At 41.7% G+C, this 22,468-nt stretch overlaps 1 protein-coding gene across 3 annotated transcripts; it reads right to left on the reverse strand.

Moving 5' to 3' along the window:
* Window positions 1-1,518: 1,518 nt before the first annotated feature.
* Window positions 1,519-14,528, reverse strand: LOC114459646 (uncharacterized). 3 transcript variants are annotated; one of them, XR_003673437.1, is made up of 5 exons: window positions 14,480-14,520; window positions 12,589-12,672; window positions 11,426-12,375; window positions 10,685-10,752; window positions 1,519-1,791 (listed from the first exon to the last, which is right to left on the reverse strand). XR_003673437.1 is itself a non-coding variant. In XM_028441834.1 (5 exons), the coding sequence occupies exons 1-5, from the start codon at window positions 13,835-13,837 to the stop codon at window positions 1,635-1,637; spliced, it is 618 nt and encodes a 205-aa protein (XP_028297635.1). In that variant the 5' UTR covers window positions 13,838-14,342; the 3' UTR covers window positions 1,519-1,634. The 3 variants fall into 3 exon arrangements, 1 of the variants encoding a protein (XP_028297635.1); XM_028441834.1 differs by lacking the exons at window positions 11,426-12,375; window positions 14,480-14,520 and adding exons at window positions 12,751-12,902; window positions 13,681-14,342; XR_003673438.1 differs by lacking the exon at window positions 11,426-12,375 and having other exon boundaries at window positions 14,480-14,528.
* Window positions 14,529-22,468: the final 7,940 nt, after the last annotated feature.

Below are 22,468 nucleotides of genomic sequence, written 5' to 3' on the forward strand. Positions count from 1 at the left end.
GTCTGTATGATAAACATGAATCATTTATCAGAAATAAAGGGTCATATGTTATCATTAAAGGGGGAAAGAAATATTAGCCTCAACATTAGGGCTGAACGATTTTGGAAAATAATCTAATTGGGATTTTTTTTCCCTCAATATTGTGATTTAATATGAGATTATTCTTTCAAACGCCTCTTGTCATGTATTTTTCAATGAACACAAGAAATAAATCAATCTGTTTCATAATAAACTATTTCAGATTTATTTAAACTTAAAATAAATATTAAATATACATTTTAAAGCATAGATTACAACAATAAAGCAAACAAATCTGTGGCTTTACCTCTTCAACACATCTAACTAACTTCACGTGTCATGAAACATGTAAACAGACTGTACTTCTTAAACACTCTGAACTTAACAGGACAAGAAAAAATAATTCAGCCTTTGCCATTAGAAAATCGTGTTTTATAATATCGCGATAATATCGCAAATGCAATCAATCGTTCAGCCCTACTAAACATGCATTTTGTTTTAAACCAGATGTGAACAATTGTATTGTGTGTAAGTGGGTCTGACATCAGTCCGACCCAGTTCAGACGGACAATGGTCGCTCACCCAGGTTTCCTGTCATTCTGGTAACTTTTTAAAATTCTTAGAGAACTCTGTAAAGAAAGAATATTAACACTAGAAAGTTCTGGTAAATCTCTTTGTTTTCCTCCTGTTTGTCAGATTTAGTGACTGATATGGACTTTTCCCCTTTTGATGACCGTCTCCTAGCAACATGCTCTGCAGATGAAACACTGAGTCGCTTCCCTCAAGCTTTGTTCATTTATTGATTTTTATCCTACACTTTTCTTTGAAAACACAACCAAGTGTTAGCATTTAGATTTTTCAACGGCTTCTTGTGGGAATTTTGTGTCCTGACTGACAGGAATGTGCTGACTTTAGATTTCAGCTCAGCAGTTTGGTTTCATCATTGAGTTTATGTAAAATTCACATCCCACCATCTACAAAGTCTTCACACTACCATAGGGTATTGTTTTATTAAAACAGTGGTTCCCAGCCTTTTTTGGGTCGTGACCTCATTTTGACATGAGTCTCTGGTGACACGAAAGACTTTCTTTTCTTTCTAGAATTGGTTTTCCATCATGTTTGCTGCAAATACAGAGCAGTCAGGATTGGTGACACGTTTTACCAGCTCAGATTTAATTTTTTTAGACTGCATTTAATTTTAATAATAATAATAATAATAATATTTATAATGCCCCGCAATTCTGAAATAGGACAAAGTGGGTCTGAAAATGGATGGATGCATGGATAGATTCATATTTATTGATAGAATACAGTTGTTTAAGATTGTTTTATTTATATTCAAAAACAATAATAATTAATTAATGTTCAAAATTTGTGTTTTAATCAGTAATTATTTTATTTTTATCAATTACTAGACATTTCAGGTGACCCCATTTAAAATCCAGGGTCCTGACCCCAATGTTGTAAAGCACTGATGTAAAAAAACTAAAATAATGTGGCTTCAACATTTAAAAACAGATTGAATACAATCTGTTAATGCCTTTATAATAATGACACTTTAAGAACACCACTTTTCTCCTTTTGTGTGTGTGTGTGTTCAGGTGAAGCTGTGGTGTTTATGTGATCCTGACCAGCAGCAGTCCAGACCTCACCCTGCATCCAGGACTTAACAGGCTGGAGCTGCTGCTCTTCCATCCCACCTCCTCAGGCGTGTTGGCTGTAGGCACCACCAGATCTCCTCTGATATGGGACGTGAGCTCCCAGGATGCACCGCTGTAACAATCAGAGTCTGTGTTAGTGTCTTATGTTGAACTTGTCTGTTAAGTTTTCATTACAGACTGTCCTGTTGTTGGTCGTAGGCTGCTTTTAGTTTGTTGGAGACTGTCTGACACTGTTTTACAGCCCTGTGGCTCTGTGTAACGCTTATTTAGGCTAGAGGGACTGACTGAGATAGGCTATACAATAAGTATTACCGCCAATCAGAAAGATTCATCTCACCTAGAGTCTGTGTGTAAATAAAACAGGCAAAATCAGAACTGTTTGCAAACCAGTATATACTAGAAATTCAAAGATTATATACAAATATTCAATAAAAAATATATATATATATTAGACATTTGCACAATGGGAACAAAAGAGAAGGAAAAAACTAAACAACTCAGTTCATGTGGTGAGTTGTGGCTCTTCAATTCATAAGAGTCCAAGGTTTAGTTCATGATTTTGTTTCCGTTGGGGTTTTTTTTTTTTTTTTAAAGTAGGGGTCCCAAGATCCAGCAGAAAAAACAAGGGTTTGATTCCTACCACGGCGTGGTTGAAAAGGGGTAGCTCACCATCTGCTGAGTCGGGTCATGTAGGGGTTTTTTGTAGGCAAATAAAAAACCTTGATGCAACTTCGATCACAAGAATTGTGAAGAGTCCCGGATTGTGGCCGGGTTTCCAGCACCTCGTTGAATCCGACTCAAAGATTGCTTATTCAGCATCCATCCATCAATTCAGTTTGGTACTTTTGTGCCGGTTCACCAGAGGAGTTTAGCATGCTTGCTCCTGGGTAGCCAATCGCCCGGAAGTTACAACAACTATGACCTCATTTTGTAGGCGGAGACCCCGTAGTGCGGCGGAATGTTTTCACAATAAAAGTAGGTCAAGTAACATGGGTTACATCTGTCTAAATGCTGGAGCAGCACAGGTAACCCTTTTGTTTGCAGTCCTGGTCCTAGTCTCCCTAGACAGAGACCCCCCTTACACTTCTTCCCCCTACCATGAGCCCACCCTGGCTGCTGCTGATCCAGCACCCCATGCTCTCATTTTCATTTCTCCTAGCTTAATATCAATAGATGATGTGTTATTTAAATGTGAGTGGGCCTGTCGGGTGGGGGCCGGGCCCCTCTGTTGTTGGCTGGGCCGCCGTGTGGGGATCGGGAGGGTGCGGTCGGTCTCTGGGGGGCGTGGGGGGGGTGTTGCGGGGGGCTCTTTGCGGGGTCTCTTCGGGCGGTGCCGGCCTGGTGGGGCGTGGGGGTGCCCCTTCCCTACGGGTGGGGCTTGGTGCTTGTCTCGTCTCCTGGTTGCCTTGGGGGCGTGCCTCGCGGTGTGTGGGTCTGGAGTGGCCTGCCGCGCAGAGGTGGGGGGTGGGCGCGCTGGGGGGTGCTGGCCTCTGCGGTGGGGTTGGGGCGGGGTTGCTTGGCACTCCGGGATGGTGCTCTTTGCTGGGGGGCGGCTCTAGCTGTTCCGGTGGTTGAGGTCGGTATCGGCCGCTTGGTAGGTCTGTCCTGCTATCTGCGGGCTGGCAGGTGGGTGGGTTCTGCGCCTTTGGCGAGGGGCTGCTGCTCCGCATCGGTTGTGTGCCATTGGGGTGCCTCGCTCCCGCGGTGGCTTGCGCTGTCCGGTGGGGGGCGGGGCCTGGGCTGCTGTTCTTGCACCTGCCTGGGGCTGTGCGGTCTTGCTGGGTTGTGGCCTGTTCGTGGGCTGGGGTGGGGGGGCGCGCCCCACGGGGGTTTGGCCCGGGGGCTCGCCCTTGGGGGTCCCCTGTCCTTGGGGTCCGGCGGGCCTGGCTGGCTGGCCGGGCCGGTCTTGGCGGGGGTCTTCTGGGGTGGGTGGTGCGGGCCATGCCCTACCATGCCTGTGGGTGCGGCGCCAGGTGGCCCCGGCTTGGGCAGCGCCCTGCGAGTCGGGCTCTGCGGTGTGACTGGGCCCTTTGGTGGGGGGGGGGGTTTCTGGGGCTCATCGCACGGATGGCATCAAGGAAAGGCAATCTGGCGCGCCCTGGGGTGCCTGGTCGGTGTGCCTGGGGGCCGGCGGGGCAACTTGCAGCATCCCCTTGGTGCCCTTGGCGACAATGGGCGTGGTCGCTGTCCCTGGGGGCGCTGCTCTTGGTGCTGCTTCGGTTCCGGGTCCTTCTGGCCTGGGGTCTGATCCCTGCTGGCTCTGGGCCCGCCGGCGAGTGCCCGCTGGCTGCCCGTTCGGCGTGGGCCTTGGCTCCGCTGCTAGGGTCTCGGGCGGGGGGCTCTCTGGGCCCTCCCCTCGGGGGTTGGGTGCTTGGGTGTGGGCGGGTGGGATGCTGGCGGGGGTCCTTGGGGTTGGGGTCGGTGGCGGGATGCGCTGGGTGCTCGGCTGCCTGGGGCTTCCTCGGATGTGTGTGTGGGGGACGGTGGCTGTCTCTCAGCCTGGGATCTTGGGGGCGTCTGGGTTGCTCGGCCGTGGGGGGGTGGCCTGGGGCTCCCTGGCCCCCACTCTTTCTGCTGGCCTGGCTGCATCTGCAGGCCCGGGGCAGTTCTTGGGTTTGTGGTAGCCGTTTTTTGCACATATACTGGTCTACGATGCACTGCACGACTTGGGATGTGGGATAAAACTCATACTGGGCTTAACCTTAGACACGTTAATCCCAAACACGTGCTTTAGGTACTACCATTCATTCATTCCCCCTGTTCACAGCCACCACCATTATAGCTAAGCTTCACACTGGTCACTATACTGGCTGGATTACACAACATAATAAGCACAATATATTCTACAACTTTACATCTCACCCTCACTGTAAAACAATCTATTCTTCCCAGTCTTTCTTTTTCCTACCTTGAGTCTCTCCTCCCTGCTCCCTTTCCCCTCCTCCTCCCCCTCCCCCTCCACTTAGGTGTAACACTGCTCTCCCTTTTTATATCCTCCCTCTAATAAAAGATTTCTTACCCTTCCTTAGGGAGGGCTGGTGATGGTCACAATTAAGCAATAAAATAAATTGATTTATTTTATTGCAATAACAATTCTCCATTTGGAAAAGGTTTTTTAATTTTCAATAATTACGTTATGTTTTAGGTATTACATTTTAAAAAACTAAACAAAATTCTGTCCTGAAAATATTTTCTTTAGAACAAAACAGAATCTGCACCACTTCAGGTATGAAATTAAACTCCTAATCTAATGTATTATTGTTATGATTATTATTATCTTTAATATGTTGTTCAATGTATTTTTTGTAAATTACACGTGTGCGGCTTATCCTCCTCCTCCGTCATCTTTGAAATAATGCGCGTGTTCGAAGTGCATGCTGGGAAATATGGCTGGCGGAGTTCGCCAGCCATATTTGTGTGTGTGTGTGTCCAGTGCACAGACACACACAGTCAGTTGTGTCAGTGACTGTCTGTCAGAGGCTCAGTGCAGATGTCTGTCTGTCTGTTAAACACTGAGAGATGTTTGAGGAAACACTGCATGTGTTTCTCTTCTCTAACTAACTCTGTCACTGCGCTGTAGCAGAGCGATAAGGCTCTCCTGCTGCTGCAGCTAACGGGGCTGTTTACACATTCTTAAAGAGACAGTGTCCTGAATGTGATTTACTTTAAAAACTACTTTCAACAACTCAGAGCTGCCCTGAAAAATCATCACTACATCATTTAATCACATTTCAGCCTTAATGAAGGAAAAAGTCCAAATGTAGTTATTGTGCTGCTAGTGATTAATAAAAGGGTCTTTGTGGCTCCACTGACTTTGACCTATTATTGTTTTTATTGTAAAACTATTGATAAAAATAAATGGTTTATATCACCTATTGTCATTTAGAGTAAAAATATATAGATATGAATATTGGTCCATATCACCCAGGCCTAATGTAACCAAAGCAGTAACGTTTTATCTTGTAAAGGATATGATTGTATAAACTGTGTGAAATGAGGCGTTCAAACACTGTTTAAAGTATGATTTTATTAATATGAGTGTGTTACCTCAATAACTAATAGAAATCACTAGACTGATATGATGCATTGTTATGTAGCAGTGATGCTAATGCTAATGCAAGGAAAATTTATTTGTATAGAACATTTCATACACAAGGCAACGCAATGTGCTTTACATGATAAAATATTGAACAGCTTAAAATCAATAAGAACATTTAAAATCATTAACAAACACATGACATCATCAACATGACCATAAATCTCTCTCAATCATATACAGTAGAGAAAAAGTTCCTTTAACTTTGATTTAAAAATGTTCACATGTGATGCTGACTTCAGCTCTGCTGCAGTTTGTTCCACTTCTTTGCAGCATAACAACTAAACACAGCATCACCATGGTTACTGTGAGCTCTGGGCTCCACTATCTGACCTGTATCAATGCTACACTACTTTGTTTAAACAAAGTAAAAAGACTGTGACTATAAGAACATGTCAGACCTGTAGTTTGATGTTAATTATACTTAGAACCAGTTTAATAAAATGTTTACATACCATTTATAATAATATTTGAAAATGACCTTGTTTTAAATGATCTTTTATTTCTTTTTAACATTTAAGGTGATGACTTTAAGAAAGTGAAATGGTTTGTTTTATTGGTAAATAACTTTAAAATAGTCTAAATGATTTGAATAAAATAATTGTGTTATGATATTTTCCCATATCGTCCACCCCTAGCGTACTGGGAGCTAGATTCCCTCGGGACCGCACGCGCTGGCCGCAGACGGCAGCAGCTGTCGATAGCATCTTTCCGTGGTCTACCAGCAACACGACCACCTGGTAACGTGACAGGTTAGCTAGCTAACACAGCTACTACCACCACCTCTTCATTGTGTGCTGACATAGCGTAGCTACGTGTGGCACGCTAACGCTGCGTGCAGAGGTTATCTGATGAATCACCATCATTCAACTCAAACAAAGGCTTTTCACGTATTTTTAAGTCCATGTTTCCGTTCTGGATTCACACATTGCTGACGTTCACCTGTGGAAGGACCAAACTGGGTACGTCATGAGATTCAGGTTAGCACTAGGGATGGGCAATACTGACAACAATATTTATCCCGATAATTACTAGTATTTATCACGATAACGATAAAAATCACCATAAATAAAAACTATAAATAAATTCACAACTTAGTGTAAACATGTTCTTTACAAACGCAGATAAATGTTAATAAATCAACATTAGACATATTTAAAAAGGCTACAATAACTGCTGACTCATAGAGTTCATGAGCTGATATTTTATGGAATATATTAGTGTATGTGGGTCACTCTATTAGTGTTATTGTATGTCATTATTTCATCACTTAAAATAAAATTATTAAAAAATAAATAAAATAACTTCAATAGTGTTTTTACTGCTGATGAAATATAATTAAATAATATTGTGTTTCACAAATTGGGATGAATGAATAGTGATTATTTATGTTAATATTTATTTCACACAACATGTGACATGTTTAGTTTTTATTCTTCCATAAAGTGTTAAATCTGACATAAACTAATCTATGGTTCTCTGTGGTTTTATGACAGTTAGACGTGTTCTTTTTATTTGGTCTATTATTCCTTATATGGAGTGGTTAGCATTAGCTCTGTGTGTTAGCTTAGCATAGTTAGCTTTAGGAGAGTTTCCAGTTCATAATGGTTGCTACAGGTTCATCTCTGTCCCTGTGTTTGTAGAACTTTAGGTGGATCTGATGGAGGAACTAGGATTGGTTCACTTTGTTGATGTTTATGTGGTTTTAACCCAGTAGTGGTTCATGATGTATCACAGCATAGTAGCTTCTGGTAGCCATGACAACCACCTCACACACACACAGACGGTGGTGGTGGTGGTTCACCTCAGAGCTTCTGTAAACAACGTTCTGCTCCAGAGAATAATAAGTTGACAACAAACAGGAACAGTTTTGGTTCCTGGAACATGTTTTTATGGACGTTCTTGGTTAAACTGAGGAACAAATGGTTCTCAGTCATTTCAGACGTATGAATTTATCGTTTATATTGTGGGATGACATGTTGTTACTGGTGAGAATGTTTTTGATGATAAAATATCGTACATTCCTAGTTAGCACCGTACTTTAAGCAGGAAACACCAACAGTGCTCCGTTAGCGGGGGAAGACTAAAGACCTCCAGTCCCTGTGACACAGGACGCTGGTGCTAGAGCTAGAGCTAGAGCTAGGGCTGGGGCTGAGGCTGAGGCTAGGGCTAGGGCTGGTGCTAGAGCTAGAGCTAGGGCTAGGGCTGGTGCTAGAGCTAGAGCTAGGGCTAGGGCTAGGGCTGGTGCTAGGGCTAGGGCTGGTGCTGGTGCTAGTGCTAGAGCTAGAGCTAGGGCTGGTGCTAGAGCTAGGGCTGAGGCTAGGGCTGAGGCTGGTGTGGTAGGTGTTGAAGCAGGGCTGGTTAGGGGAGGAGCTGGCTGTATCAGCTGACAGTGCACTTATCATTTCAGTTTTGGCTCTAATTATTGTTTTATAATCTTATTATTATAACTGGGTTGAAACCAACCCTAACAACACATTTTATAATTTAGTGAAAACTTTTGATTTATTTTATATTGATGTAATAAACACATTTCTGTGACTCATTGAAAAAGTAAAAAGTGGGCGGTGCTAACCCTAACATCAGACCAAGGTTAAAGTGGTGATGAAGTTTTTTAAAAGCCTTAAAAAGGTGTTGAAATGTACAGTTGTGTGCGAAAGTCAGGGCACCCCTTTAAAAACAGCATATTTTATATATTTAAAAAGTTATATTCATATTTACTGTCTCTCTGGTATGTGTGAAAAAAAGACAATATTGTCAGGAAACATTAATGCATAGTTACATTTTATTTTATAAATTGAACAAAATTACAAAAATGAAAAACATAATTTTGGCATGTGCAAAAGTCGGGGCACCCTGAGAGTTTCAAAGTGTCAGATTCTTTTTACAAGCTCAGACCTCTACCAGCTCATTGGTCCTGAAGCATGTGTCAACAATTGTCATTAGGGAGTGCCAGCTGGTGCCAATTTGAGGGTTTCTTAAATACGGCGACTCCACAAACCTTGTACAAACACTCAGCAACCATGGGTTCCTCTAAGAAGCTGTGTAAGACAGAAAAAATGAAAGTAATTGATGCCCACAATGGCGGGGAGGGCTACAAGAAGATAGCAAAGCGTTTTCAGCTTGCAGTTTCCACAGTGTGAGGCATAATTAAGAGATGGCAGGTGAGGGGAACTGTGGAGGTCAAGAAGAGATCTGGAAGACCAAGGAAACTCTCGGAGAGAACAGCTCGTAGTCTGGTCAGAAAGGTAAACCAAAACCCACATTTGACTTCAAAAGACCTCCAGGAAGATTTAGCAGACTCAGGAGTGGTGGTGCACCCTTCCACTGTGCGCCGATACTTGCACCAACAAGACCTTCATGGAAGAGTCTGTAGAAAAAAACCTTATCTACGACCTCATCATAAAATACAACGTCAAAAATATGCAACAGAACATCTACAGAAGCCTGATGACTTTTGGAAACAAGTGCTGTGGACTGATGAAGTTAAAATAGAACTCTTTGGCCACAATAAGCAAAGGTATGTTTGGAGAAAAAAAGGAGCAGCATTTCATGAAAAGAACACCTTGCCAACTGTTAAATATGGGGGTGGATCCATCATGCTTTGGGGTTGTGTTGCAGCCAGTGGGACAGGAAACATTGCTCGGGTGGAGGGAAGAATGGATTCAATTAAATACCAGCAAATTCTGGAGGCAAATATCACAGCATCTGTAAAAAAGCTAAAGCTGAAAAGAGGATGGCTTCTACAACAGGATAATGATCCTAAACATACCTCCAAATCCACCATGGACTACTTCAAGAAACGCAAGCTGAAGGTTTTGGAATGGCCTTCACAGTCTCCAGACTTAAACATTATCGAAAATCTGTGGGTAGATCTTAAAAGAGCTGTGCATGCAAGACGTCCTAGGAATATTGCAGAACTGGAAGCCTTTTGCAAGGAAGAATGGGGAAAAATCCCAAATAATAGAATCCAGAGACTTGTTGTTGGCTATAAGAAGCGTTTACAAGCTGTGATATCTGCCAGAGGGGGTGTTACTAAGTACTGAAGGTACTGATGCTGTAGGGTGCCCCGACTTTTGCACATGCTAAAATTATGTTTTTCATTTTTGTAATTTTGTTCAATTTATAAAATAAAATGTAACTATGCATTAATGTTTCCTGACAATATTTTCTTTTTTTCCCATATACCAGAGAGACAGTAAATATGAATATAACTTTTTAAATATATAAAATATGCTGTTTTTAAAGGGGTGCCCTGACTTTCGCACACAACTGTACCTCAGTATTACTGCATACAGTATACCCTGTAGGGCTCCCCATTTACTATATTTTATGATTTCATTAATATACACTATTAATGTCATGAATGTAGGAGGAGGAGCTTGGACAAGGAGTGATAAGAATTATAATATGAATTATTATTAATATTACAGTAATTTTCCAAGAGGTTCCATCTGAAATAGAGTTAAAGTGTTTCATATCACTTCATTAGTTATTAATACCTTGTCATCCAGGGTTGTGAACTCTTGTCAAGTCTATCTATTCTCCATATAATAAACCTTATGATTGTAATATTTTCATAAACCACAAACAACTTCTCAAAGTATAAACATTTATTCATCAAAACAAGTTAAAACCTACCAACACAATAAAGCTAACAGAGCGCTACGCTCACTAAGCTAAGGTTAAATGTATTTATACTTTAAAGATAAAAGCTTAGTAGAGAAAGAAAGAAAAGTAGCATGATTTCAGTGTGTGTGTGTGTGTGTGTGTGTGTGTGTGTGTGTGTGTGTGTGTGTGTGTGTGTGTCAGAAAAGAAAAGGCTTGAATCTAAATATAGTGTCTTCTATATTCTTGTACTTTGACACGTTTTGAACACAACAGACAATTCAGCATCACACTGACTAACCTTACAAGGTGGGATAGTGGTGGGTGTGTCCACATCAAAGCCAATGGGTGGGGGAGGTCATTTCCATCCTGATGAGGGACAATATACAGTTTAGTACAAGTTGGAAAATATCAGTTCATCTGGTGAATATCTGGTGTTATATGAAACATTAAAAACCACTGGAACAAAACACAAACTAAACTCAAGTTACCAGAACAAATCTGGTAAAAATTCATGTATTTTATTATTGTAAAGTGTGTAAAAAGGCCATGACATGAGCTGTGAATTAGCATTAGCTAGAAGCTCTTTATGTGTCACATCAGCTGTAAACCTTTATTGTAACTATGGTAACTGCATCGTCCCTAAAAATAAATAAATACATATTTGGGGGAATAAACTACTTAATTATTTGATGATTTTACATCTTGTAAACAACTACAATATACTGTACTTATAGCTGCTAGATATAATCTTTTTATTTATCTATTTTTAATCAGATAAAGACATACTGTAGACCTCAGATTAATACAGTTCATACACAAAGTATTCATAACGCTTCTCTTTTCCTACATTCCATCATCTTACACTTTTATTCCAAAAGGATTAAATTCATTTTTTCCTCAAAGTTCTACACATAAAACTCCATAATGACAAGATGAAAAACATTTTTTTAAATGTTTGCAAATGTATTAGAAATAAAGAATGAAAACATAACATGTACATAAGTATTCACAGCCTTTGCTCAGTACTTTGTTGTGGTACCTTTGGCAGTAATTACAGCCTCAAGTCTTTAGGAATATGAAGCCACAAGCTTGGTACATCTGTCTGTGGACACTTTGGTCCATTCCTCTTTACAGAACCTCTGGAGCTCCATCAGGTTGGATGTGGAGCGTCGGTGCACAGACATTTTCAGATCCTCCAGAGATGTTCAAAGGGCTCTGGGCCACTGTAGGACATTCACAGAGTTGTCCTGAAGCCACTCCTTCCATATCTTGGTTGTGTGCTTAGGGTCATTGTCCTGTTGAAAGATAAACCATCGTCCCAGTCTGAGGTCAAGAACGTTCTGGACCAGGTTTTCTTCTAGGATGTTTCTATACATTACTGCATTCATTTTTCCCTCAACCGGTTCCTGCTGCTGAAAAACATCCCCACAGCATGATGCTGCCACCACCATGCTTCACTGTAGGGATGGTATTGTCCAGGTGATGAGCGGTGCCTGGTGTCCTCCAAACATAACGCTTGGCATTCACACCAGAGTTCAATCATTTTGTTTCTCATGGTCTGAGAGTCTTTCAGGTGCCTTTTGGCAAACTCCAGACGGGCTGCCACGTGCCTTTTACTAAGGAGTGGCTTCTATCTGGTCACTCTACCATACAGGCCTGATTGGTGGAGTGCTGCAGTATTGGTCGTCCTACTGGAAGGTTCTCCTCTCTCCACAGAGGAACCCTGGAGCTCTGTCAGAGTGACCATCAGGTTGTTAGTCACCTCCCTCACTAAAGCCTTTCTTCCTCGATCACTCAGTTTAGAGGGACGTCCAGCTCTAGGAAGAGTCCTGGTGGTTCCAAACTTCTTCTATTTATGGATGATGGAGACCACTGTGCTCATTGGGACCTTTAAAGCAGCAGAAATGTTTCTGTACACTTCTCCAGACCTGTGCCTTCAGACAATCCTGTCTCAGAGGTCTACAGACAGATCCTTGGACTTCATAGAGGCTGTAACATGATGAAATGTGGGAAAAGCAAAGCGCTGTGAATACTTTCTGTATGAACTGTAAATAAAATACAGGAACAAGAGTTAAACTCACTGTAATAATCAAAGTATACAATGATAAACAAAGGCATTTCCTCCAAACATCTCGTGTGTTAAACAACAGCTTTTTATCTCAATCACTTATTAGTAAATGATCAAATCCTGCCAACACTCACCTGAATAGGAGCGTAAGGGATGGAGCAGATGTTCTGCTGAGCTGGCACTAACCACTTCTTCTCATACTTTTTACCGTGAGGAATCTGTTGATAAGGGAAATAAATTGGGATGCTGTTAGACCAATCACAAAGCAGATTAGACAGATGTGAGTGTGAGCTTACACACTGTGATTTTGAACCAGCCTGTTGGGCTTTTAACTCCTCCTCTGAAAGATCCTCTAACTCCTCCTCCTCTGCCGCCACCTCCACCATTGCCTTGTGGCCAATCTCTGTCCATACGGCGTCTCTTTTGCTAAACACTCTCCCAAACAGTGCTAAGGATTATGGGAAATGAAGGTTTTCACAAACATTTCACAGGAAACTACTATGTAGCGGTGCGCTGCAGGCAGAGATGTTCACAAGTCTGTTTTTGTCCAAGTCAAGTCTCTACAAAATAAAAGTCTTCTGTCTCTTCTGGTTGTAATGAACCTTCTGTCATCTGCTGGTATCTGGTCTCTGAAGAATACTGTACAGTAATATCTAAGAAATTCAAAGTATTGACTGTATTATTATCACTCCTTTATGTATTAGCATACAGTACCAGTACTGATTAGTTGGTTGTTATATGGTAAACAGGCTATAACAATATCAATCTTTGATTTGTTTACTGCAGACTCAGCAGTCAGCTCTCCTTTTGTTGTTGGTACCGTCCAGTGTGAAGTTGATGGAACCAAATGTGATGACTAATGGTACAGCTGCAGGTTGCACACCTTTGAACCAAGCAGCAGCCATGTTGAAAGTCTCATCTTAATCTAAGCCTTAATCATTAAACCTGATCAGATTCAGTAAACCATTGATGCCTGAGAGGAACTATAGTGACATTAATGTTGTTCTCATACATCTTTATATAACATATAAATAATTAAAAAGGAGCACTCAGAATAATCCTAACCTTTATTTTATTTTTGACATACATTTCTGTTTCATTGTGAGTTTTTTTATTTACTAGTATTTATTTTGTTTCCTCACAGGAGTTAAAAACTAATATTTTCTTTAAGAAATTAGAAATATTTCTAAAAAAACGGAATTTAAAAAATGTATTCGGCGAGACACCTTGGGTGGGGCTGGTGGCAGGGGCCGCTGTCCTCCGGGCTGTGCTGGCGTCGGGGGTGTCTCGTGTCGGCGCGTGGGTGATTGGGGTGGCCTCCGTGGGGGGGGGGGGGGGGCTGTGGGTGCTGTCCTCTCTCTTGCTCGGCCGTGCGGGGGGCATCAAGGAAAGGAGATCTGGCGCGCTCGGTCAGTGCGCCTGGGGGCCGGCGGGGCGACTTGCAGCATCCCCTTGGTTCCCTCGGCGACTATGGCCGTGGTCGTCATCCCTGGGGGCGCTGCTCTCGGTGCTGCTTCTGTTCCGGGTCGTGCTGTCCTGGGATCCGGCCCCTGCTGGCTCTGGACGCGCCGGCGGGTGCCCGTTCGGCGCGGCTCTGGCCGCCACTGGGCGTGGGCCTTGGCTCCTCTGCTGGGGTCTCCGGCGGGGGGCTCTCTGGGCCCACCCCTCGGGGGTTGGGTGCTTGGGTGGGTAAATGAGGAATGAGGAAAGTATCTTCTTAACTATATTTACTATAGTAAATAGAGAGCCCTAATAAAGACGGTCCACAGGGTTATTGGTGTTATTGTTGACGCTTCCTTTGGGGGTGTGACTTTGTAGACGGTCCCTGCCCACTCCTTAGCTCATTAACATAAAGTGTGTTTTTCTGTAGTTTGTTCTCTGTGTTCCACTGAGTACACACAGGTTGTTCCACCTTTACATCGTCACATATTGATAGAGAAATGTGAGTGTGAATGAAGTGGGTCACCAGTTAAACTAGTCTCCAGTGTGTGTGTAACAGCGGATGAATGTGGTGAGTGTTCTAACCTCTTCCTTCACAGAGCAAACATCTGAAAACTCCTCCGTTTCTTCTTCTCCGCTTTTCTCCATCTTTGGAGCAAACATTCCGTCCCACACATGGTCGGGATGATGAAGCTTTCCTTCTTCTTCTTCTAGTTTAACGGTAGTCATCATCCAGCTCTGTCCGTCCTCCATTTCACTGCTTTGTTCCTGACTCTAACTGGTTGCCAGATACAACCGACGATTCCCCGCATGAAATACGTTGAATATCCACAGAAATGCCCCAAAAACCATCCGTTCATCATCCAAATAAAACATAAATATCATCTTTAACCAACGTTAAACTGTTTGATCACTAAGTTTGTTATTTTATAATCTCACAATCAGCGGGAAAATACTCAACCTGGCAACCACGCAACTGTTGCGCTGACGTCACAATCAACTTTTTATAAACTTTTAAAAACAAACCAGTCATAATAAATGTGTTTAATGGTGATTTAAGTGTGAATAAAGTAGTTACAGTCTGAATGATTTGGTCTGTGGATGATTTAATGGATTTCAGAGGAAATTTGTTGATTATAAATTAATTTATGATTAAATTATGATGGTTTGTTCTCAGAAACAATAGATAAAATGTAATGAATAAATATTTAATGAGCAGTGAGAGTAAAGTCACTGTAGATTATATTAAAAAATGTTTATTTATTTATTTATTTTTAAAGGCAGACATTGAACCATGTGTTTGTTTGTCTTCCTTTGAAAATAAATCATTTTTAACTCAGCAGGTCACCAGTTAATCTGAACTGAAACAAAGTCATAGTTCTGGACAGTGAAGGCTGAAGTTTGGCTCCACAGATTGTTTGAAAAATATTCTTAGTGATTTGTGAACAAAAACAATGATGAAATATCTTCTCTGTGTAAATTCAGGTAAACGTGGTCACAAGTGAACATAGACATAGTACAGTTCTTCTGTGACCTCCAATAAAAACAATATGTAAAGATTAGAAGCATTTATTACAGCTGATCAATGGTCGAGTGGTTAATGCAGTGAATGTAAAGATTTGATATTTTCTCATTGACTAAGGATGGATTCCCAGTGGAAGCAGTTAGTTTATTTATTGATATGACACAGATCATATACGTGTTTATTGTTTCATCATATTATACAGACTGTAGATTTTGTAGAAACACACAGGGATGAAGAACTTCCTGTTTACAACAGCCGTGGTGAGTCCACTTTGCACCGATAAGTCTGCTTTTCTACATGTAACGCGTCCGCACACAGAGCTACAAACACAATCACATATTAACACTTTAAACAGTTGGACAACGTAAATAAAAGCTACCCGGCATCAACGCGGGCAGCTATGCACCCTGGTCCTTTTTAACACATCTGCCATTGCTGTGGCAACAAGCCACGCTACCGGAAGTCGGTCGCCAGTTAAAATGGTCGCCACTTAAACTATAACACCGCCCTGAGGTTTATTCCATAAAGTAGGTTATGTTTATCTCTGAGTATGTTACCATGGCAACATGGTTCATGAACTAAACCTGGTTTTATCAAAGAAACCCTGGGTTTCTACCTGGCTCCGCCCACCTGAACACTTTAATGAACCTTAACACTTTTCTCTGAAACACATTAGTGACATCACACACCACAGACGTGTTCACATCATTACTAATGTTGTGATGATTTATGTTATTTTTAATCAAACAGTAGTTTTCTTTCTAACATTGTAGATATAGATCATTTAGTGAAACACACTGAGAGGTTGATCTACATTAAAACATCTACTTGTGTCAAGGGCTACGTATATGGGTGTTCCTAGGGGGACCGTTTTGAATGTGACACGGACCGGAGCTAGGGCCGGCTGCTGTAACATGTATGCTGAGAGTCACGAGGCTAAATAAAGAGCAACTGAGAAATAACAACGTCCATTCTGTATGTTTTAAGAATGAGTAAAGGGAACAGAATGAAACATGGTGGCAGCGGATATGAAAGTACCCGAGATAAGGAGTATCACCGCAAGGAGAGAGTGCCGCTAGCTGGTTAGCTGTTAGCCTAGCCCGGAAGTGTGAGCGAGTGATCGGACAACATCGGAAAAGGACGAAAACAGTGACGGTGAGGAGTGAAGGGCAGCAGTCTTCATGATGGAAGGTTTGAAGCCGCCATCTACACTGGTGTTGGACTCTGCCAACTTGGCAAAAACATGGAAAAGTTGGAAAGAGGAGTTCACGTTGTACACGGACCTCACTATGCCCAGCGCGGAGGAAACAACTAAAGTGAAGTTGTTTTACTACCTCCTCGGAGAGAGAGGAAGGGAACTTTTGAACACGCTGGAGAGTGGCAGGATGCCAGCCAGGAGTACAGTGAGTAATATGATGGCGCTGTTTGATGAACACTGTAATCCAAAGCTAAATGAGACTGTGGAGAGATATAAGTTTTTCGTCAGAAACCAGGGGCAAGATGAGAACATGGACAAATATGTCACAGACCTGAGAGTTTTGGCCAACACATGCAACTTTGGGGACATAAAAGACTCATTAATAAGAGACCGCATTGTATGTGGTACAAATAGCTCTGCTATGAGGGAAAGACTGTTAAGAGAGGAAAACTTAACCCTGGAAAAGTGTATGCAAATATGCAGAGCAGCAGAACTGTCAAGAGAAAACAGCAAAACAATACAAGGGAAGACAGTAGAAGAAATACATGCATTAAAAGGGACTCCAAAGAGAGACATGAAGGATGAGATCAACTGTCATTTCTGTGGAAATATACATGAGAAAAACAAGCACAAATGCCCAGCTTTTGGCAAGAAATGTAAAAAATGTGGAAAAGAGAACCACTTTGCTTCCAAGTGCAAAACCAGGATGGAAAAATTTAAGAAAGTCAGACCAATACACACTGTCTCGGAGTCGAGTGGGTCATCGTGTGAAGACATAATGACCATAACGGATGTGTGGGAAAATGAAGAAACAATTAACCAAATGAAGGAAATGCACAGCAAAAGTCAACAACTTTTTGCTGGGATGATATTGAATAAAAAGTTAATTGACTTTCAAATTGACTGTGGTGCAACATGTAACGTCATACCAATGCACATGATAAATCCAGACACAAAACTGGAAAAGACAGAGAAAGTACTAGTGATGTACAACAAAACAAGAATAAAACCACTGGGAAAGTGTAAAGTGAAGCTCAGAAACCCAAGAAATGAAAAACTGTACAGGCTAGAGTTCCAAGTGGTAGACCAGGATGATAGGATTCCCTTACTAGGCCGAAAAGCTAGTGAGGCAATGAAGCTTATAAAAGTACAGTATGAGAACATCCTGGCAATAGACGACATAGTGACTAAGCAGTGTCCAGACCAGACACAAATAAGAGGAGAGGATCTGGCAAACATGGACAAAATAAAAAGGGAGTTTAGAGATGTTTTCACTGGTGTCGGCTGCTTAGAAGGAAAGTATAAGATAGAAATAGACAAAAGTGTCCCACCTGTGAAACTACCAAAACGCAGGGTACCTGTCGCTATGATGACACCACTCAAGGAAGAACTAAAGAACTTGGAGAAGAAAAACATCATTATATCAGTGGAGAGCAGTACAGACTGGATAAGCAGCATGGTGTTGGTGACCAAACCAAATGGGAAACCAAGGATCTGCATAGACCCCAAACCACTGAATAAAGCGCTGAGGAGGAGTCACTTCCCTCTTCCCACCATTGATGACATTTTACCAGAGATCTCGAAAGCCAAGGTATTCACTGTGTGTGATGTGAAACATGGATTTTGGCACGTTAAACTTGACGAGGAGTCAAGTTATCTCACTACATTTGCAACCCCGTTTGGGCGGTATCGTTGGCTCAGGATGCCAATGGGTATCAGCCCAGCACCAGAAGTCTTCCAAAGAAAGCTGATGCAGGCACTGGAGGGTTTGCCAGGAGTATATGTAATAGCAGATGACATACTTATAACAGGTGAGGGAGACATGCAGGACATGGCAATTGAGAGTCACAATGACAATCTGAGACGCTTTCTGCTAAGATGCAGGGAAAAGGACATTAAGTTAAATGAGGACAAGTTTAAGTTAAGGAGGGAGTCTGTCCCTTACATTGGACATTTACTAACCTCAGAGGGCCTTAGAATTGACCCGGAGAAGGTACGGGCGATTAAAGATTTGCCGAGGCCCACTGATGTTAAAGGAATACAGAGACTGGTAGGGATGTTGAACTACCTGTCAAAGTTTTGTGTTCACCTGTCAGACGACTGTGAAGTGTTGAGACAACTCACACACAAGGACAATATGTGGGAGTGGACTGAGGCGCAAGAGAAAGCCTTTAAGAGACTTAAAGACAAAATAAGTGATGCACCACTACTGAAATATTATGACCAGACTGAGGAGCTAACACTGCAATGTGATGCTTCAGAGACTGGCCTGGGTGCTGCCCTGACTCAGAAAGGCAAACCTGTTGCCTTTGCGAGCAGAGCACTGACTCCCACGGAAAGGGGCTACGCCCAAATAGAAAAAGAATGTTTAGCCATTGTATTTGGGATGGAAAAGTTCCACCAGTATACTTATGGTAGGAAGGTGACAGTGCAGAGTGACCATAAACCACTTGAAAATATAGTGAGAAAACCACTACTTAGTGCACCAAAGAGACTGCAGAGGATGTTACTCAGACTACAGAAATATGACATTGAAGTGACTTATGTGCCAGGTAGAGAAATGTTGTTAGCGGACACACTGAGCAGAGCGTATTTGCCGGACAGTAATCAGAGTGACACTGAGTCAGAACTAGAGACTGTTAACATGTTAACCTACCTGCACATCTCAGATGAGAGACTGTCTGCTATCCGAGATGCTACAATAGAAGATGCAAAGTTACAAAGAGTGAGAAGGCTGATCGTAAAAGGGTGGCCTAAAGACAAGAGAGACATTGCACGAGACATTCAACACTATTTTGCATTTCAGGATGAACTGAGTTTCCAGGACGGCATTGTGTTCAGGGGAGAGAGAGCAGTTATCCCTGACGTGCTCAGAAACGACCTCATCCGCTGTATACACTCATCACACATAGGAGTCGAAGGTTGCCTCAGACGGGTACGTGAGTGTGTGTACTGGCAGGGCATGAATGAAGAGATAAAGACTTTTATATCAAAATGTGACATTTGTAGGTCAGTTGACCCCAAACAACAAAAAGAGACTTTGCAGCCTCATGAGATCTCCTACAGACCCTGGTCCAAAGTAGGAAGTGATCTGTTTTCATGGCACAACAAGGACTACCTGATAACTGTGGACTATTATTCAAACTTCTGGGAAGTCGATTTTCTACCAGATACCAAGAGCACCACAGTAATCCACAAGCTGAAAGCACATTTTGCTCGTCAGGGAATACCAGATGTGCTAGTATCAGACAATGGGCCGCAATATTCGTCACAGGAGTTTAAGACATTCAGTCGAAAGTGGGAATTTATTCACCGAACGTCTTCACCGGGATACCCACAAAGCAACGGAAAAGCGGAGTCTGCGGTCAAATCGGCAAAGAAACTGATGCAAAAAGCAGCTGCTGCAGGACAAGACCCATACTTGGCTATACTGGATCATCGAAATACTCCTAGCCAAGGTCTTGACACTAGTCCGGCCCAGAGACTTCTGAGTAGGAGAACCCGTACCCTTCTCCCAACAAAAGAGTCTCTGATGGAACCTGAAGTGACAAACAACAAACAAGGACTTATCAACAATAAACGACGACAGGAGAAATACTACAACCGAACAGCAAGAGACTTGGACTGTCTTGAAGCAGGGGACAGTGTGCGAGTCCAACCATTTGATCCTTGCAGAACCTGGAGGCCTGCAAAAGTGCTCAGACCGGTGGGGCCAAGATCGAACGAAGTTAAACTGGAGTCTGGGGGTGTCCTGAGGAGAAATCGTCGTCATCTCAGGCACAGCCACAGCCCACCTGCTCCGTCAACACATACAGAGACTTTGACCGAGGCCCAGACGGTGGTAACTACTGAGAGAGCTGATGCTGATACTGTTACTACTAGGTCTGGTCGTCAGGTGAAAACACCAGCATATCTGAAAGATTACTGTAGGTGACGGTGATGCGTTGTTTACTGTTTGGTTATATACTGCGGTTGCATTGAAGTGTTCTTGTTTATATACGGATACATTCAGAAGAATGTTTATTTAAAAAAAAAAAAAAAAAGAAAAAAAGAAAGGGAATGCCTTTAATGTGTGACTAGAGAAAGTAGTATAAGGTTGAGTTCAAGAATACTGGAATGTTGTCAGAACCATGCAATGAGAAAATGCACTGAAAACAGAATGTTTATTTAAAAAAAAAAAAGAGGAAGGATGTGTCAAGGGCTATGTATATAGGTGTTCCTAGGGGGACCGTTTTGAGTGTGACACGGACCGGAGCTAGGGCCGGCTGCTGTAACATGTATGCTGAGAGTCACGAGGCTAAATAAAGAGCAACTGAGAAATAACAACGTCCATTCTGTATGTTTTAAGAATGAGTAAAGGGAACAGAATGAAACACTACTGACGTCTGTAGTAAAGTTCACTGAATACAAACCTGTAGATAATATAAAGGAGGAGATGATCATTTAAATTAATACACTTTTATTGTTTTATATTGTTATACAGTTAAATCTGTAGATCACATGTCTATGTAGATATGATGTCACAGTGAATTGTGACGCTGCGCATGGAAGCGATGGGTCGCGGGTTCTCGTCCCGCTTCAGTGTTTTTTTATGACATATTTTATGACGTATAGATGAATCTGGTGATAATATGACATTAAAATCAATATAAATGATTAGATATGAAGTCACTGTGTTTATATCCAGTGTAACAGGAGGACTCTCTATGCAGACATCCTATGATGCTGACACGTCTCCTCAGACACATTTTATTATTATTATTCACCACTCGTCACGTCACTGAAGAGATAAAGTGATGAAGTGATCATAAAGTGTTATTAATTACACACTTTTAGGACTACTTATGAAAATTATCTTTTTATTCCACATCAAAGTTACATTTGTGATCTGTACATGATTATGACAGAGGATTATTACTCATAAAGTACACAGTAAAAGTACTTATTATTATTCATGCAAGTATTCTATGAAGTACTAAGTTAATCAAAATATGAATCATGAACTACTTGTGAAAAAAAGTGTTTTATTTAAAGTCAAAGTTTGGTGAAATCATCTTAAATGTTTCTCTACCAGCAGCTCATTGTGATGAACTGTAACAGTAAATATAAGAAAACAACGTGTGCTGATTGGACCAGGGTTGGTCTGACGTGCACGTGATGCAGTGACGTAGTGTGTCCCTGCAGACTCTATGAACTCAGGGGGTGTTGTTGACATCAGACTAGATACGTTTTATCCATTAAAATCATTCATTACACCTTGATTCACTGTTTATTATGAATCAAGTGATGAAATTGATCCAGGGTCATCTCAGAGTGAAAGTGGTCCTCTGCTGCCCTCTAGTGGTGCTGAAGGGTGTGCATGCTGTGACTGTTTACACTGTACTTTATTGATTAGGGTGTTAATGGTATGTTATTATTACAAAAAGGTTTATTGTGGGGCTGAAGTTATGTTTATTATTTTACAGTTATGATTAAACCTGTTGATGAAAAACAGCTCATTTAGATATGACAAAATCACACTTTAATAACAAATCAATACCTCCACTTTTTTTAAAAACAAGTGAAGATATGGAGAAGCAGATCTGTTCATTGTTCTTCAGAAAACATTGAAGCCATTTTAGATTGAATACATGATTCATAATGTCTAAATCTATTGCTTTTATTCCACCATCTTCATATTTTTTGACCACGTTTCCTTTCTTAATGTAACAATGTTTGTTTTTCCAAAGTAAATTCAAATGATTTTTTGTTAATATCCTTAATAATCTTTTTGTATATCACTAAGGAACTGGCAGCATAGATAAGTCAACATATAACTTCCATTTTTGTGAGCAGTGTTCTACCAAAAACT

Source organism: Gouania willdenowi, unplaced genomic scaffold, assembly GCF_900634775.1.
Source record: "Gouania willdenowi unplaced genomic scaffold, fGouWil2.1 scaffold_332_arrow_ctg1, whole genome shotgun sequence".
Taxonomy (NCBI): domain Eukaryota; kingdom Metazoa; phylum Chordata; class Actinopteri; order Blenniiformes; family Gobiesocidae; genus Gouania; species Gouania willdenowi.